This window comes from Phragmites australis, chromosome 8 (genome assembly GCF_958298935.1).
Source record: "Phragmites australis chromosome 8, lpPhrAust1.1, whole genome shotgun sequence".
NCBI classification, from domain to species: domain Eukaryota; kingdom Viridiplantae; phylum Streptophyta; class Magnoliopsida; order Poales; family Poaceae; genus Phragmites; species Phragmites australis.
The window spans coordinates 34970415-34989218 of NC_084928.1; the positions used below are offsets into that span (position 1 = coordinate 34970415).

Below are 18804 nucleotides of genomic sequence, written 5' to 3' on the forward strand. Positions count from 1 at the left end.
ACACCGAATGGGAATGGTTCAGAAATTCGCATGGACTCCATGTCAGCTATCTGATTCTGAGATCAATTATGATCACTTGGTCTTATAACATAAAGATAACAATGAATTCAAATGATTCGGTTTTTTTCTTCTTCTCTCTTTCTCTTTTAGTACATGTCAGTATGTCACCACCGTGTATGTACTGATATAGACGGACGTCACGGACCTGAGCATTGGTTGTGCCAAGTCGGTAAAAAAAATTCCGGTTGGACAAGACCTGTAGAATTGTGCTGTAAAGATGTCAATTTTGTAGAAGACCAATTTTTTTGAAATTGCTTTCATTTTCGTGATATCATGTGTTGAGATATTCTCTTTGGTTGCAACTTACAAGTATAGTTGAGACTTGAGAGAAAGATGATAGTGCTTTGGAATTTCTTGTGGTTGTGCAGGTGGGTCTCTAGTAGGCTTATTTACGTTTAAACCTCTTGCAAATTTGGCAAAGACTTCGTCACACTAATTCATAATACTATCGCACAATCATGAGTAAGAATACATTGATAAACCAACGAGAACGGCAAGTACGTGCACTACGTCCTTCAGTCTCGCCAGATCATGGTTTTGGCAATCCAAGCAGCTGGTCCAGTTTAAGCCCACCATAGTCGGCACATTTGCCCTTGTACCTAAATGTGATTTTGAAGTGCTGAAATACGACTTCTTCGATTTTGAAGTGCTGCAATACGACTTCTTCCTCCTCTTTTACTGTGACAGCAGTTCTGGTTGTTCTATTAACCACCTTTCAACTATTAGAAACCATGTGTTTCTTTTCTTCTTCACGCTGAGATTCTCATCACAGCTCTTTGTGTCCCAGTACCTCCCATGCCAAACCCATGATCAGGGCTAACATATGATGAGATCGTTCTCCTCATCTTGGTGATTGATGGATCATCCTTATCCGAGATTACATCTACATGCAGTTCACTTACACGGGAAGAAGAAGAAGAATAGGAACGGGAACCTCCAAACTTACGTCCCACCGTCCCACATGTCATACAAAGATGTACCTAAGATTGAGTTGGACCCAAAATTGGGTAGCTACCAGTCTACTACTTCCTAAGATGAAAGCAGGAGAGGAAGCTGTAAATAAAGAGGAAGAAAAGAGGGTATACATATAATGGGGCAGTTCAAGCTTAAAGTGATGGGAGCAAAGGCGAGAGCACGAGCCAAGTGAGGTGTAAAGAGAAACGCTATTCTTACTGAGCACATACAAAAAAGAGTACTCCAACTTGTCCAAAGTGGCAAAGACAAACTAAATGGTGTAGACTAGAAGCTAGATCACATTTACAGCCATGCATCGGATTAATGTATGAGGGTTGAAATTAGGTGCGATGAGTAGCTGAAGTGTTGCAGAACAAAAGAGAAGCGAGATCAGGATGCATCAGGACAAGGTGTCCAGCGAACATAAGACGAGAAAAGGAGGAGGAAACCAAGGGCTTTCATCACTCATGGTGTGTACTCTTTTTGTTGAGGCGTTGAAGAAAAAGAAAATTAGATGGATATATTTGTTGATATTATGATCCGAATTCCGGAGTTACTGATAACAGGTCATGTGTCGAGCCCCGAGAGGCTGTGCAAGGACAGACGGGTCGAAAGAACATAAAATAAGGACTCGAGGAGAGAAATGGAACTGAGTCTATGAGTAAAGGCACATGATCCACTGAGCAACACTCAATCAAAGCACTTGTGATAGCATGCATATCATGTACATGAAAATATAACCCGAACTTCATTCAAATTATAGTGGTCAATTTTCCAAAAACAGTAGAGTGGCCAACAAGACTAGGTGTTGCGAAAATGGTCTTATTAGATTGTGATTATGATTCTAGTGATTAATAATAATATAGTAAATGAGTCTAACATGTTTGTTAAAAATATATATTAGTAGATCTCAGGGATGTAATACATGAACAAGTCACTATAGTCGGGATAAAGTTTAGTTGAATTGGAAGAAATCCTAGAAAAATTGACTATATTGGAAGGTTTGTTACTCAAAGTGCTATACACACCATAGCATTATTGTCAGAAGAAGCTAGAGAAGTTTTCATACACCGGAAGATACGGCATTCAGAGTTGAAGACACCGGATGCTTACACCGGAGCATTTGTTGCATAGAGGATATAACAGTGGAAGATCGAAGATTAGCACACTAGAAGGTCCGGCATTGAAAATATGCACACTGGAGGTGTCACCGGAGCATTTAACAGTGTGTGAAAAATTCTAAAAAGATGGTGTTGTACACACCGAAAGGTCCAGTGATAAAGATTGTGAATGCGAGAGCTTTTTGTATAGAGAAGAAGTGGAGCGATCGGGCTTAGGTCAACACACCGGATAGTTTGATGATCGAAGTGAAGGATACACCAAACAATCCGGTGTTCAGAAAATTTGTTGAGTGAAGTTCCAACAGCTAGTTTGTGATGATGTACACATCCGATGGTCCGGTGAGTACAAACTTCCTGCACTGGACTATCTGGTGTTTATAGTAAAGTTGAGTTATTGGAGCAACAGCTAGTTGGCGGGTTTGAGGCTATAAATATTCATCCACTTGGTCATTTAAAGTTGTTGGAGTCTATAGAAGACTATATACACTTGAGAAGATATCTAAGCCATCAAAGTGCTAAAAGCGATCATCCAAGATGATTAAGCACAAAATTAGAGAATGATTAGTGATTATAGGCCTAGAGAGAAGTGTTGCTAGGTGCTGCAACCTAGAGAGTGGATCAAAGAGTGATCAAACCTTGTACCGAGAGGTACGTCGGTGGCTTGGAGTCTTAGTGACTTGTCGGCACCTTAAACCTTGGTAGCTCAAGCTTGTTGACCCTCCGACTTGGTATGGAGCGGCGGCAAAAAGCATATACGGGGACGTGGAGACCCTTATCTTTGTGACTAAAGCTCCAAAATGAAGACGTCATACAAGTGACCAAAAAAGATGTTAGTTGTGAGATCTCGTCTTGGTGGCTCATCGTGCTTGAGGTCTTATCTTGATGACTTGGTAACTCAAAAGTTGTGACCGAAAGAGATTTGGTGACCAGGAGTGTATCCTTTTTGGAGCTCCAACGTAGAATAGGGGTGGCTTATATACCACCGATACAACGGGATAAAAATATCTTGTGTTGAGTTTACTCTCTTTATCTTATCTATGTTTTCGTATTTACATACTTACAAGTTAACTTGCTAGAGTATGTCGCAATCCTCTTGAGCGGTAGAGTAGACACACTAGATAAAAATAGAGTATATTTAAATATAAATTGAGATAGATTTATCTTGAGAAGTTTTTGGAGTCATTAGTTTCTAAGTGTTCTAATTCACCATTCTTCTCTTAGGGCATTACCGTTCCTCACAATTGATTTCAGAGCATCGTGCTCTTGATAGGTTTAACTACCTAGAATTGCAACGTCCGGGGTCAGGATGCATACCATAGCACTCCATATTTCAACGGTACTAATTTTTCCTATTAGAAAATTCTAATAACTTATTATTTGCAAGCTAAAGATTTATATATTTGGAGAGTCATCAAAGAAGGGATGAGATCACGTGTCACCAACAAGGAAAGGTAATTCGATGCATTGGTAAATAGTATCATTTTATCATATTTTTGCATTGATGCATTTAATCGTGTTTATTCTATCACAAATGCACATAATATTTAGACTGGTCTTATTAAAATACATGAAGGCACAAAGGATATGCGCAATAAGAAATATCATGTGCTAGTCGCTAAGCTTAATGACATCAAAAAATTTACCCATAAAAGTGCTAATAACATGTACTCACATTTGAATATTCTTGTCAATAAGATCAATAGACTAGGTTTGACGTAAATTAAAGATGCTCAAATGGTGAAAATAATGCTTCAAAATCTTCTTTCGAAGTACAAATTGATTGTCTCCATCATCTACAACAATTACGACATGAGAAAGATAACTCTAAGCCAAGTTCTAAGCAATATCACCGTCCATGAAATGATCATAAACATGGGGTTGAAGCTTATACCTAATCCGATACCAAAAATCTTACCCTCGCAAGTAAACAAGCATCATATTCACACATGAAGATAAAGATGAGGAGGTAAGAGCAAGAGTCAAACTCAAATAAAAAAGATGATGATGATGAAGAAGAAGAGAATGATAAAGAAGATAACCAAAACATCTCAAATAATGAAGAGATTGATCCTAGGATGACCAAGCTCATGTCACAAGTGAAGAAGAACATCAATAAAATTAATACTAAGATTGATCATTCAATTTCCTTAAGAAAATAACTTGTTTTGGACGTGGTTCAGAAACTGTACAATTTTCCTTAAGAAAATAATTTTACAAATTATCATATCACATAAGAAGAATATTAGTGAATTTTACCAGATTTTTAGAAATTTATTTGAGGCACTAACAATTGCTATAAGTTATAAAAGTAGCAATTTTTGGAGAATTTTAGTTTAAATTTTACAAAGAATTTTTTAGTGAATTTAATTAAAATAGGTTGCACATAGATTATGGAACATGTAAAAAAAATTAGGATTTTTGAAATAATAGAACATCACTATTTTAAACAGGGAAGATAGTAGCAAAATTGAACTTCGGAGTACTGTTCACCATGGGTTACTGTTCATGCACTGCTGCTAGGGATGAAAACGAAACGGGAAAATCCCGTTCCGTCCTTATGCCGTATCTTTTTTTTAGTCCGTTTTTTTCCCGTTCCCATCTATTCTGTTTTCGTTTCCGTCCGGCTGAGAAAATGTAAAAGTGAAAATAGTAGGGGTTTTCCCGATCGTTTCTGTCCGTTTTCACCCCTACGCTCATTTATGCCTTTGGTTGAGACTTATCACTTATGTTTATTATATGCTCAAGTATCGAGTTAAGGTTTATGTGGTTCTTTTTTAGAGGGGTACAAAACATGACGTACATAACCCACTTACATCATACTCACGCCTAACACACGCACACGTGTGCATGTCCTAAGCATACACGTTATAGATATATTCTCGCTAAACGGGCATGTGTGTGCATACCCCTAACTACTAAGGAAAAACCCCCGATGAGACTCAGGAATCGACCCCACGACTGGCCGTCCCTATCAGTCTGCCACTGGGAGCGAACCAACCGAGCTACTGCTCGGTCCTGAGGCTTATGTTGTTGTATCTTTGTATCTTATATTATTTGAGTTAAATATCGATAAAAAATGATATGTCATGTGAATCCAAAAATTATATGATATTTTTTTTTACTTTAATGCGACTTGTAATTGGATTGGTTCATTAAACTTATTAATTCAGTGTTATCTGAAGATAATATTAAACTTATACATGTTGACATGTCTTGATGGTTCTGTAGGTCGGTGTTTCTATTTTGTGTTTTCGAATCCCGACCGATACCGGCATTTTCTTGATCAGATTAGTTCATTTTCGACCCTCCGATTATGTCCGATCGTTTTTGTTTTTTCCCGTTCCCGTCTATCCCGTTTTCTTTTCCGTCCGGCAGAGAAAATATGAAAGTGAAAACGGTTAGAGAGTTTTCCCGATCGTTTCCGTCTGTTTTCAACCCTAACTCCTGCTGCTATAATGACTACCCGCCTTAAGAGTCTGTAGCTGCGGGTGAACTGCTTACCACCCTCTTAGAAGGTGGTAAGGGTCTAACCGCCCCAACCAGTAGACACCTATTTTCGTAAATCTTTTCATTCGGAATATATTTAAATAAATTTTTATGTTAGAAAATATATAAAAAAACTCCCTGGTTTGGTGGGGAGGGCGGCAGCACATCGAGCGAGATGGGGATGCTCATCCTCTGACTTCGCTTCACAAAGTCACTGGAATACACAGTAATATGAGTCTGGATGAATAGTACCCTGCCATTATTTACTGTAGCAATTTACTGTGACGATTCGACTATTTACAGAGGTACTGTAGCAGACAATCTGGTACGCCTGTTCCAGATCTAACGGTTAAAAACGCTAATGTTATGATACTGTTTATCCTTTAAGTTTGCTTCAACAAAATCAGAGGATACGATTCTGCAGGATGGCAGACATGCTCTGGCACTGGGAGACCATGGACTAACACCCAGCTCCCAAACCAATCGGCCTAAAGCAATAGACACTGGGGCATAGGTAGTGATGCAAGTGGAAACTTAATAGCTAGTTCTAGATTAGTATTTAATTTATTTTTTTAACTCAATTGAATGGAAGCGAATCTTTTTTTCTTTCGTGAAAAAAAGTGCTCAATTGAATGGAAGCGAATCTTTTTTTCTTTCGTTAAAAAAAGTGAATCTTTAATTTTTTTTAAGTTTTAGATTAACTCAGTAATTTAAAAAATACAAAACTTACGTCTCTAACCGTACGAGACCTAGGAATGAGCGACCGAAAAAACCAGAAGGGCAGCTTCATGCATAACCTGGGACAATGATGCTTCCAAAACCATTGGATCCTGCATGGACTAAATGATTTGGTGACAAAGCAAAGACGCTGACCCCCTTAGGGTGGAATTCGACGGCATCGGGTGGAGAGGCGATCGGGGGCGACGGGCAGAGAGGCAGGTGCGAGAGGTTGCTGATGCTGGAGTGGCGGCCGCCGGCACCAGCACAACATATCTATAACATATGCTAACATGTCTGGGATTGGCGCGTTCCTAGAGCCCTAGTACTGTGGCTACTGTAGCAGTAGGTCCGCTCATGTGACGGTGGCGGCGTATAGGCTTGGTTCACCCAGTGCGCCCCTCTGCTCGATTGCATTGATAAGAGATCTGCGTGTGGGATTTGTGGGCTGGTTTCCTCGTAAACAACTTTCAAATTTGGCGAATGGCGGGCTAACAACCATGACGATCTGAGATCACACATGATCCTATAAATAATTGCTAAAAGTAAAGGTAAATAATATAGCATTTGATCATTCTTTTCTCCTTGAAATCATTTTATAGCTTCTTTTTTGAGTGGTTTTATAGCTTCCCTTTAGCTGAGAATATTGGAATCCTTCTGAATCTTATCCGGTGACGACGGTTCTGTTCACTGTATGAACCATCGCTAATGTGCCCACTGCAGCACTGCGTGTCCCGATACCTCCCATGCCGAACTGATGATCACGGCGACATGCTAACAAAGGATGATACTGTTCTCCTCTTCTTGGTGATCGATGGGTCATTCTGATCAGTAATTTCGTATAGACGCAGTTTTCTTATCACTAGAAGAAGAGGAATGGACGACCTCCAAACTTCCATTCGACAAGTTGTCAAGATTACCTACAATTCAGTTGGGCTCGCTCAAAACTAAAAAAATTAGCTCGCACTTACAACGGCGACAACACGAGGGGAAGCTGGAGTATATAAAGAGAGCAAGAAGAGTGTGTATACGTAGTTAGGCTATCTCTAGCAGATACTTTAAAAATCCATCATCTATAATATTATTACAACATCTCTTAATACTATTACAGCATCTATTTTTTTTTTCATCTCCAGCAGCTACCCTATTTCTTACCTTCTATTACTCACTTCCTCTCTTCGGATCCACAGTCATACACTATGAACAGTGTTACAATCCTCGAAATAGTCTACAAATTTATCGTTCTCCGATTGTTATAGTGTCACGGCCACAACACTGTAGCACTGAAAAGGGATGCTACTCCCATGGGCAATAAAACGAGCAGTACATGATTTTGCGGCTACTGCTGGAGGTACCCTTAGGGGGCAGCTGGAATTGAAAATGGCAGGAGTAAAGAGTAGAGAGAGGTGCATGAGGAAGTAAAGGTGAGAGCACGAGCCTGTAGAGGAGGTGACCTATTTAGTAAGGTTTTAGCTTCGAGCTTCACGTCAGATCTTGAGTTTGTAGATTAAGATAAAATAATATAAATATTTTTAAACTAAAATAGAAATAAAATAGTTTACCTAAATATGGATTTAGGGATTTCTTAGAGCTCCACGAATTTTTAAAGCCAGTAATACAGCTCTCATAATACTGGGAGGTGAACTTATAATGTGAATTTATAATGTGTTAATTGTTCTATATCAGTAGTCGGCGGTGGCAAAGTCAAATTATATGGTATGGACTATAGAGTGGCGCTCATTTACAACCAAAGTAAGGTATAGACGAGGATGCATATTGAAGTTGAGATTGGGTGCAGATCATTGCTAGTGCTGCAAACCAGAAGTGGACAGGAGCAGGAAAGACAGGTGGATAGCAAAAATGAGACAAAAAAGCGAGCAAGGGTTTTTTTTTTCCCTGCATGTTTTTTCCCAAGAACGTGCAACGTACGTATTTCATTCAGCTTAGAAAAGGGTACGCGATAAAGGACGACTCTTCTACAACACAACGTTGGCCGGTTCTGCTATGTATAATGCATTTGTTGCCAAGGTGTTTGATTAAATGAAATGGATACAATTGGCGGGAATCAACTAACCAATCATGTTTCGGTGCTCTTAGAGTCAGATTGACTCCATGCATGCTAGATGAACTTGCGACACACACCGCCGAACCATCTTTTCCTCAGCTTGCGGGACACAAGAATACAAGGTCGTCGTGTTTTCGAGCTGTTGTGTGAGCAGCGGCAAGATGCCGACGCCAAGGGTGGAGAAGCACTGGGAAAAGCTAGCGACCCCGCAAGCTGAATCTCTACATGGTCCTGCCATCAGATGGTCCGGATTGATCCAAAGCATGGTGAACGCTAGCTTCGTGTGACCCTTACGACAACACATTGCATCGTTGTATGTCCCAATACCTCTCATGCCGAACTGCCACAGATTAGGCTGATCAGTGATGAGTAACAGAAGGGAAAAAGGAGGAAAGGAGAGAGCAATGCCATCGTCTTGGTTATGGTGATCATCACCCCAATACGATTACACGAACACCTACATCTGCATGCATGTCGTTTGCTTGTCATGGGAAGAAGAATGGATCGGAGGAGGTAAGGGGAGGCCGGGACCGAGAGGGTGTGCAGAGAGAAAGACGGGTAGTTGGAGCTGGAAATGATAGGACTGACGAGGCATAGAGCCATGGAAGGGAGATCTGCATTTAGAGATGAGCAATGGCAGATGATTCACAGAGCAACAGTAAAACAAAGTACCGTGCATATGGGCACCTGTCTGGAATATATAACTCAAGCAAATAAACAATTTCTTCGAATTAGAGTGGTGCGTGGATCAGTGATGAGATAATTAGGTGTATGGACTATGGAGTTAAACTTGTTAGCTTCTGAGAGCACACATTTTTTTTGGAGAAATTTTTTTATTTTCCATCTTAAGATAAGGTAATTTTTTATTTGCCATTTCACGAAATGAATTTTTTTATTTGCCGCTGTTTCTAATTTTTCATTCCTTCCTCGTCACTACCATCCATTTTACCCAAAAAAAAGACACATTTGCTCCCAGGAAGAAGAACAGGTGAGAAACACCTATTTTTACATATTTTCAAAATGGACAAATAATTTTACAAATTTTTAAAATAAAATATAAAAAAATTTGGTGATCCAGACTATAGGGGGCTGGATTGACGCGAAAATTAGCGAGGCCCATTAGTTGCACTCACGGCTTTCTTGTGGTCATGGGCCGAATGTGACTTATGGGCTGGTTTCCTTTTAAACATCTCGCAAATTCTGAGAAGACTTCGTCATCCTAATCCTCAAGGCTATCCCACAAACACTGCGGGAGTAAAGAACACACTTTCCTCTAAAAAAAAGAGGTTAGAACACACTTTTTTAGTGGAACACACTGAAGAAACAACAAGAACAGGAGTAGAGGACGGCGGGTGTGTGAACGGTCCAGAAGTTCGCATGGACTCCACGTCAGATATATGATGCTGAGATCAACGGTGTTCACGTGGTCTCATAACAAAATAGTAAAGGGAAAAATTGTGGGGTTTGTTTGACTGCTCTCTTTAACATTTAGGACGTGTCACCAGATATTTCGATTTCATTTTAATTTTTTTCGTTTACTGATAAAAAGACCAAAATTCGTAAGATTTCATCAAATTTTTTGTTATTTTTTTGTCCTCTGCTACGTGAATCTCACATGCAGGGCTTGAAAAATCGTTGAAAACCACTCGGTATTCGCAAATATTGGCTAATTCAGTTCGCACTGCATTTAGAAATCGATCGATTTTTGAATTTGAATTCAAAAAATTCAAAATAAATAAATAAAATATTCTAAAAATACAATAGACAATTCTAAGACCTTATATGATTTTTTTCAAAAATAATGTCGTTCACATCATATTTCATGGAGAGGAAGTTTAAAAAAAATGTTGAAATGGGCCATATGAACATGATGATTTAGCTCATCACGTTAAGAAAAAATTTAACATGCAAACACATATTTTTTATGTATGACGTATCTGAAGAGGATATTTAAAATTAATTTCACTTCATTTAGACTTTATTAATTTTTTCATAATTTTTACAAAGTTCACACGCATAAAGTGAACATGTTCAGAAATAACATTGTAATTAACTTTTTTATGTATACCATTATTTTTTTTACATAAAGTATAGTATAGGTAAACTAATAAAAGTGGTTTAATTAATTTTGGAGATGTGATGGTTAGTTATAAATTAATCTAGTTACAACATATTTACACAATCATGCACGTTACAATAACTATTTGATAAGTTCATGTATTTTTGAAGACCCAATATCATGTAAGAAGACTAACAAAATTGATTATGCATTTAACTAGGTTTAGCAAATACATTTTCTGATAGAAAATATACAACTTTTTTATGAGTATAAATTTGTCTCTCCATTCCATTACGGGAGATAATACATATACTTTTATCACATAGATCATATTATAAGGAAACCAACAAAATTTGTTTCATTTGATTTGAAGCTAAGATGAATTAATTATTAATTTCACAAAATTGAGCTATTTTTTCGGTTTTTTCTCGAACTTGAGCGGTTTTTATAAAACCGAGCGGTTTTTATAAAACCAAGTGGTTTTTAATAAAATTGAGCATTTTTCGATTGAATTCGAGCAGCTTTTGATCATAAATGAAATACGAAAAATACAGTCGGTTTTCAATACAATTTGATCGGTTTTCAGTTCAAATCAAGCGGTTACTAAATCGTCGATTCGGTTGTTTTTTGCCTCAAATTTATACATTTGACCATCTAAATTCGAATGAATTCTCACCAATTTTTGAACGATTTTTGCGATATTCATGAATTTTGGAAAATCGCCACCGAGTAGTTTCCGAACTTCAAACGGTTTTGTGAAAATTGCTCACACGTCAGTAAAAGAAAATTATGAAATTAGATATTTTGTTTCTCTCCAAAATTCGTAAAATTTAACCAAAATTTAGGTAAAATTTTAATCCCTATGTGTCGCCATTGCGTACGTCTGTACACGTATAATGACATCAACCTGAGCTTTTTTTTTTCCCAGAACCTAGCTTAAGTGCTCAAGTGGCTTTCTCTGTCTCACGTGGCTCCTAGTCAGCATACGGCATGGACAACATGGCCCTAGTCGGCATCAGTATCAGTATCAGTACTATATCCTAACAGCGGAAGAATTGGCACCCTCTCATAGCCCTGCTACTGTAGCAGTAGACCTGAGTACGTATACATATATACATATATGTATACATATGTACCTATAGGTATATGTGTACATACATATGTAATTTTCTTTTTCAAAAATTCTAGAAAAATATTGAAATGAATATTAGTTACATTAATAAATTAGCTGAAAAAATCTAAAATGCAAAGAAAAATATCTAAAACTCAAAAAAAAAATGAAACAAATTTTTTTTAGTTAGTATTACTTTCACCTATATATTAAAACTATGTGCATGTATAAACGTACTACTGTTTTCTCATAATTAATTTTATGTGTTTAACATTAATAATTTTATAAATAAATATTGAAATGTACAAAATTTGTGAACTTAATTTTTTAGTCTTTTTTTATCGTGCTCTACACAGCAAAATAAAAATAGTAAAAATAGGCGCGACGTAAGCACGCCAATATCTATATCCTAACGGTGGAAGGAATAGTGGCCTCTCAGAGCACTGCTACTGTAGCAGTGGGCCCCAAGTACGTATACATGCCTACACGTATATATATATATACATGTATACCTATACATATATATTTATGTATGCATATATATATATATATACATATGTAATTTTCTTTCCAAAAAATTCTAGAAAAATATCTAAAACTCAAAAAAAAATGAAACAATTTTTTTTAGGTTAGTATTACTTTCACCTATACGTTAAAACTATGTGCATGCATAAAAGTATTATTGTTTTCTCTATAATTAATTTAATGTGTTTAATATTAATAATTTTATATATAAATATTGAAATGTACAAAATTTATGAACTTAATTTTTTAGTTTTCTTTTATCGTACTCTACATAACAAAATAAAAATAGACGCGACAGTACCAATCAGACTAGTATGGTTGGTTGAGCGGAGGAGTGCTATGTTATCGCTAATGTATTGTTTTTGTAATCATCATGGCGCGCCGTCATTCTGTGCAACTCACCAGTCATCAGGATTAAAATTTCGCTGCAAATTTCAGAATTTTTAAAGGAGAATGAAATCTCTAATTCTAGAATTTTCTTTATTGATATGTGGAACCCACCTAGAGAGCAAAAGTGGAGAATCATGTTCTCCGTTTTGTAATGGGGACATGATGCACTACAGGCTCAAGACCTGCTGTATTCGAGACAAAATTTGGCACGCGACACCCCTCGCATAATTGGAGGGTGCAGCATCACTGCCTTCCTCCTCTTGTCATGTACCGCTGGATCGATCCGTCGATCCATGGCTGCAAATTGGGCACGGAAGTATCCTCCTAGCCTTCGTCAAACGCAGAGCCTGTGACTACGAATGCCACGCAAATCCTCCCTTGCTCCCGTCCCCATCGCCGCTTCTCCGGCTCCGCCTTTCGCTCGCTGTCTGTGCCTTTGTGCCTGTGCTGTGCGTTCGTGATACACGCTGCCGCTGTCGCAGTACAGGCTGTAGAGCCCTGCCTAGTCGAGGAGTCGTCAATTATGAATCCTGATACAGTCTTCAAGCTTTCTTCCAGGGAGGAGAGAGAGAGACAGAGCTCGGCTCCTCATCCAGTCATCCTCTTCTCTCTACTTCCCTGCCCACCTCATCGTCACTTTGCGATGATATTCTAGCTCCACAGTAGTCTATCTGACCCTTGCAGCACCTGAGAACCAACTACAAGAAGCCTCCCTGCCGCCTCTGTCCCTGCCCCTGCCTCCCAATTGCTGACCGAATCCACCCCATTGCGCCAAGAAACCCATGCGATTCGCACCAAGGTCGCGGCTTTGGACGGCCCCGGTGCTCTAGCGCCGCCTCCGGAGAGCTTCGGCTCGCGGGTCGGAGCCAATGGGCACGCCTCAGTTGATGGTTCTGTTCCTGGTGCTTGCCGCGGCGGCGGTGTCGGCGGCGGCGGGGGCGCGGCCGAGCGCGGTGGCCGTCGGCGCGCTCTTCACCTACGACTCCACCATTGGCCGCGCGGCGCGGCTCGCCATCGAGCTCGCCGTCGACGACGTCAACGCGGACCGCACGGTGCTCGCGGGGACGAACCTGAATTTGATCACCCAGGACACCAATTGCAGCGGCTTTCTTGGAACCGTCGAAGGTGGGTAATTTGCTTCCTCTCCTCACTTGCTCGTGTAGTCATGTCCATATCTCAAGAACTAGAACTACAGTAGTGGTCAGTCGATAGATTGAACATAGAATGGAGATTTTTATTTTCCGCAAAAGCGATGAACTTGATTGGAGCTCAGCTCTCGCGGACTAAATCCTTGCTAGTTTGAGTGATCAGTGACTGTTCCAGTAGTCTTAATTGCTATTCTTTTATTGGATTGATCTGGCCTTTTGTTCCAACTAGTTACAAAAGTGAAGTGGTAATTAAGGAAGAAAAATTCCAGCTTTAGCATTTGCAACGAGAAAAAGGAGAGCACGTGACCCAAGAGAGTAACGTGACAAGTGCTTGTTATCTCATTTCTGTATTATTTTTTTAGACGTTTAGGACCTTTACCCTCCGACAACATCAGCATAAGCCCCATTGATAGTGGTGGAGAAAGGACAGCACAATCCGACTTGTACATCTGTTTTTGATGTGGTGGGCCATGTAAATTATTATAATCTGCAATCTGCAAACCCTTAAAAAAGCCAAAGTGTTTTGCCACTACTTCTACAGAATGTCAGAGCCTACACATTGTAGTAGTAATTAGTACTGGTAGTTTTTTTTAGAACAAGAGCCATTCCTCTTCAGTACTAGTTTGAATTAGTACTGGTAGCTACTAGCCTTGCTTTAGTTGCTTTGGGATCCTTTTTCTGGAGTACCGAGCTTTTTGGCACATGTAGGAAGAAAACATGTCATCTTCATACTTTTTTATTCCTGGTAATTCATTTATCAGTTACAGGTATAGTTCTGTAGTTTATTATTGTTGCCTTTCTATTTGAGATTCCCCTCTTGGCTTGGATAATGCATATTTGGATGAGTTAATTGTTGACCGCCACGAGATATTCTGTTATAGTGTATTATATTGGTCTAGTCGAACTAGGTCAAGGTGCCCCTATTGGCCCATTTTTTATATTCTTCAACTTTAGTTTAATGCAATAATTGCCTGGCTCGTGTCTCATGAGATGGTTTATTAATGCTTAAATTGGAAATGAAGAGAACAACTGTTTCCTTATGCTTATGATGGCATTGCCCTTTCTTAAGAATTCTGCTAACCTGATTTTCCTGGCAATAGAAGAGAAACAGACAAAAAGCATACTGGTACAGTGGTACTACAAATGGCATAACTTGAGAATTGCTTATGGTATTCCGTATGGTGCAAGAAACATGTGTAGAACTGTCAACTGTCAGGGAGCATCCAATTCTTCACTTCCTTCTCATGCAAGATTCCTTTTTCCTTTTGTGTCATGTTCGAGCACCAGAATAAAGTCAATAAACAGGTTTATTGGAGACTGCTTATCTTTGTTTGAAGCACAACTAGTTTTCCTTTTTTTTGGTAGACAATAAACTTTCCTTGACATGCATCAAATTTTAGGAGAAAAATGGTAGGATCTTATAGCTGTGAGCAGAATAAACATGTTAACTTTTCTTGGCTTGCGAGACTATCGCTGCTACTCACTTTGATGCTGCATGAACTGATTCATAGAAGCCTTGCTTGGTTGCAGCATTGCAGCTGATGGAGAAAAATGTAGTTGCTGTCATTGGCCCACAATCCTCTGGTATAGGCCATGTCATCTCACATGTTGTTAATGAGCTACATGTTCCTCTTCTATCATTTGCGGCCACGGATCCAACTCTTTCTGCATCAGAGTATCCTTACTTCTTAAGGACAACCATAAGTGACTACTTCCAAATGAATGCTGTTGCTAGCATTGTTGATTACTATCAATGGAAAGAGGTGACTGCTATATTCGTCGATGATGATTACGGGCGAGGTGGTGTGTCGGCCCTTGGTGATGCACTTGCAGCAAAGAGGGCAAGAATTTCATATAAAGCAGCCATTCCTCCAAATTCAAATACAGATGTGATCAATGATGTACTCTTTAGAGCAAATATGATGGAATCAAGGGTCATGGTTGTGCATGTCAATCCTGACACGGGGATGAATATATTTTCTGTTGCTAACAAGCTCCAGATGATGGCCAGTGGCTATGTCTGGATAGTAACTGATTGGCTAGCTGCTGTCCTGGATTCCTCAGGGTCCAGAGATCTTAAAGATATGAGCCATATACAAGGACTAATTGTTCTTCGTCAGCACACTCCTGAATCTGATACCAAGAATAAGTTCATATCTAAATGGAATAGTGTGGCTCGTAACAGAAGTATTACTTCTGGTTTGAACTCATATGGTTTTTATGCTTATGACTCAGTTTGGATTGTTGCTCGTGCTATCGATCAATTTCTCGATAGTGGGCAACAGATTAACTTCTCTGCAGATCCAAGGTTGCATGATTCAAATGGCAGCAGTTTGCATCTATCAACTCTCAAGATATTTGATGGTGGTGAGCAGATGCTACAGCAACTTCTGCTCACAAACTTTACAGGCCTGACAGGTCCAGTTCGGTTTGATTCAGACCGCAATTTGATACGGCCGGCATATGAAATCCTTAATGTTGGTGGTTCTGGCTCCCGCTTGATTGGTTATTGGTCTAATTATTCAGGCCTTTCTGCTGCTGCTCCTGAAATTTTGTATCAAAAGCCACCAAATACATCTACAAGTCCCCAGCGGCTGTATAATGTGGTATGGCCAGGTGACTCCACTACTACACCTAGGGGGTGGGTTTTCCCAAACGATGGCCAGCCTCTCAGAGTTGGCGTTCCAATTAAAGCAAGCTTTAAGGAATTAGTGTCAGTTGGCAGAGGCCCTGATAATATAACTGGTTATTGCATTGATATATTCAACACAGCAGTTAGACTACTTCCTTACCCAGTTCCTTGCCAATTCGTAACAATCGGGGATGGTACAAAGAACCCTAACTATGATGACATTATTAATATGGTTGCTGCCAATGTATGTCCTCATTCTTTGTTCCGGTTTATTCAATCATTTTGTTGTCAGTTCTCTGATTTTTTTTTCGTTTCATGTAGTCCCTTGATGCAGTAGTAGGTGACTTTGCTATTGTGAGAAATAGAACGAAGATTGCAGAATTCACGCAGCCTTATATTGAATCAGGGCTTGTGATAGTAGCGCCGGTGAAACATGCAACTTCAAGTGCCTGGGCTTTCCTTAAACCTTTCACATTGGAGATGTGGTGTGTAACAGGTGCTCTTTTTATTTTTGTGGGGATAGTTGTTTGGATTCTTGAACATCGAACTAACGAGGAATTTCGAGGCTCTCCACGACGACAATTTATAACAATATTTTGGTATGTTTCTGTTGCTACTTTAAGGATGTGCTTTATCCTAGTTTACCATATCTGGCTTGAGTCGGAGTTCAGACTGGCAATATTATTATGAGTCAAAATGTTTTTAGCTTTATTTAATTCATGCTCGCCTTATAATTTACCATTATTTTATATGTGGTTTTTCTAAATGTTTAGTGTAAAGACAGATGTTTCGTGCTTCTGTTTCAGGTTCAGCTTCTCAACAATGTTCTTTTCACACAGTAAGTTCACTAGATGTGTCAAATGATATTATGTTTAACTCTTCTGTAATGCTTTCCCTGTCTTGATGGAAACATTGTAACGAGAAACTCACTTCAGGACAGAACACTGTAAGCGCACTTGGGCGGTTCGTGTTGATCATATGGTTGTTCGTTGTGCTGATCATCAATTCAAGTTATACTGCTAGCTTGACGTCAATCCTCACAGTCCAACAGCTCTCGACAGGAATAACTGGGCTCGACAATTTGATTTCAAGTGCTTTACCTATTGGATACCAAGCTGGAAAATTTACCAGAAATTACCTGATTGAAGAGCTCAATATTCCTGAGTCCCGATTGGTACCACTAAATACGATCCAGGAATATGCTGATGCCCTTAACCGCGGACCTAAAGACGGTGGTGTTGCTGCAATTGTTGATGAGATGCCATATGTTGAGATCTTCCTGTCATACCACTGCAATTTCAAAATAGTGGGACAGGCGTTCACAAAGGAGGGATGGGGCTTTGTACGTATATCGTCCTATATCTCATTCTGTGTCTTCATTCACCTTCTTTTGGGCATTCCTCCCATTGCACCTCAGGGAAGCATAAACCCATGTCACGTACTGTAATGGGAATAATTTATTCTGCTCTATTGTTTTTCTTTACAGGCATTCCAGAGAGATTCCCCCCTTGCTGCAGACTTATCGACAGCCATCCTTCAACTTTCAGAGAGTGGCCAACTTCAGAGAATTCACGACGAGTGGTTCAACAGGCCAAGTTGCGCCTCTGATAATAGCGACGTGGGAGCAACCAGGCTTGGCCTCGAAAGCTTTTGGGGCCTTTTTCTCATGTGTGCTCTGATATGTGTCTTCGCTCTTGTAGTGTTCTTTATAAGAGTCTGCTGGCAGTATAGCCAGTACTCCAATTCTGAAGCCGTTGATGAGCCCAGTGCAGCTGATGCCGCTGCCGCTGCCGCTGTCACTGCTGCTGCCGAAAGACAACGGAGGCCAACACGCCTTGGCAGCTTCAAAGAAATGATACTGTTTGTTGACAAGAAGGAGGAAGAAGTTAGGAGAACAATGAAACGAAGATCAAGTGAGAAAGATAATAACCAAGCTGCAGGATCCTCAGATGCTCAGTTAGTTGCTTCAGGATAGAACATTCTTTCAGACTTCAGCCCTTCAGATGGCAATACAGGGACATACGTAATAGCATGTTGAATTAGATTTTCGAAGGGAAAACATATTGAAGTAGATAGTGGTTGTATGCTTTTAGTAGGATGATCTAAGAATCCATTTTTCCTCAGGATCACTAGAATATTGTCTCGGAAATACACGGTTTGTATTCAAAACTTTTTCTTGGCAATCGACAACATTTCAAGATGTGCAAATGACCCCTTTTTTATTGCTTTTCTAACATGAATCTATGTCTTCCTGTTTTTCCTGGCTGAACTCTGATCTATGATGCTATATACGGCTCAACCAATACGCATTTGTAAATGGCTGGATTGTTGAGCTAGTTGCGCTTAAAAGTGCGATTTCTGAACGTTACCAGGCAAAGCTGAAAGTTGTCCGGTCATTAGATCATCTCAAACCATATTCCTTTCATTTTATTCCTTTTTTTTATTCCTATTCTCGTTTTTTTTTATTTTTCGTCATCTTCAATAGCAATGGGACTCTGTTGAAATGGTCTTAGCACTCTAAAGTCTGAAACCCTGA

At 39.5% G+C, this 18804-nt stretch overlaps 1 protein-coding gene across 2 annotated transcripts; it reads left to right on the plus strand.

The window, feature by feature from the left end:
- Nucleotides 1-12783: 12783 nt before the first annotated feature.
- LOC133927237 (glutamate receptor 3.4-like) lies at nucleotides 12784-18468 on the plus strand. 2 transcript variants are annotated; one of them, XM_062373601.1, is made up of 6 exons: nucleotides 12793-13613; nucleotides 15167-16512; nucleotides 16590-16867; nucleotides 17075-17106; nucleotides 17204-17610; nucleotides 17755-18468. In XM_062373601.1, exons 1-6 carry the CDS (start codon nucleotides 13358-13360, stop codon nucleotides 18241-18243), a joined length of 2808 nt encoding a protein of 935 aa, XP_062229585.1. In that variant the 5' UTR covers nucleotides 12793-13357; the 3' UTR covers nucleotides 18244-18468. The 2 variants fall into 2 exon arrangements, with proteins under 2 accessions (XP_062229586.1, XP_062229585.1); XM_062373602.1 differs by lacking the exon at nucleotides 17755-18468 and having other exon boundaries at nucleotides 12784-13613; nucleotides 17209-17436.
- The last annotated feature ends 336 nt before the right edge of the window (nucleotides 18469-18804 follow it).

Excerpts from the sequence above, each read along its gene's own strand:
- LOC133927237 (XM_062373601.1), top strand. The coding sequence starts at position 13,358 with ATGGGCACGCCTCAGTTGATGGTTCTGTTCCTGGTGCTTGCCGCGGCG. Across the intron at positions 13,614-15,166 it reads CTTTCTTGGAACCGTCGAAG|CATTGCAGCTGATGGAGAAA; the intron begins GTGGGTAATTTG and ends GCTTGGTTGCAG. Across the intron at positions 16,513-16,589 it reads TTAATATGGTTGCTGCCAAT|TCCCTTGATGCAGTAGTAGG; the intron begins GTATGTCCTCAT and ends CGTTTCATGTAG.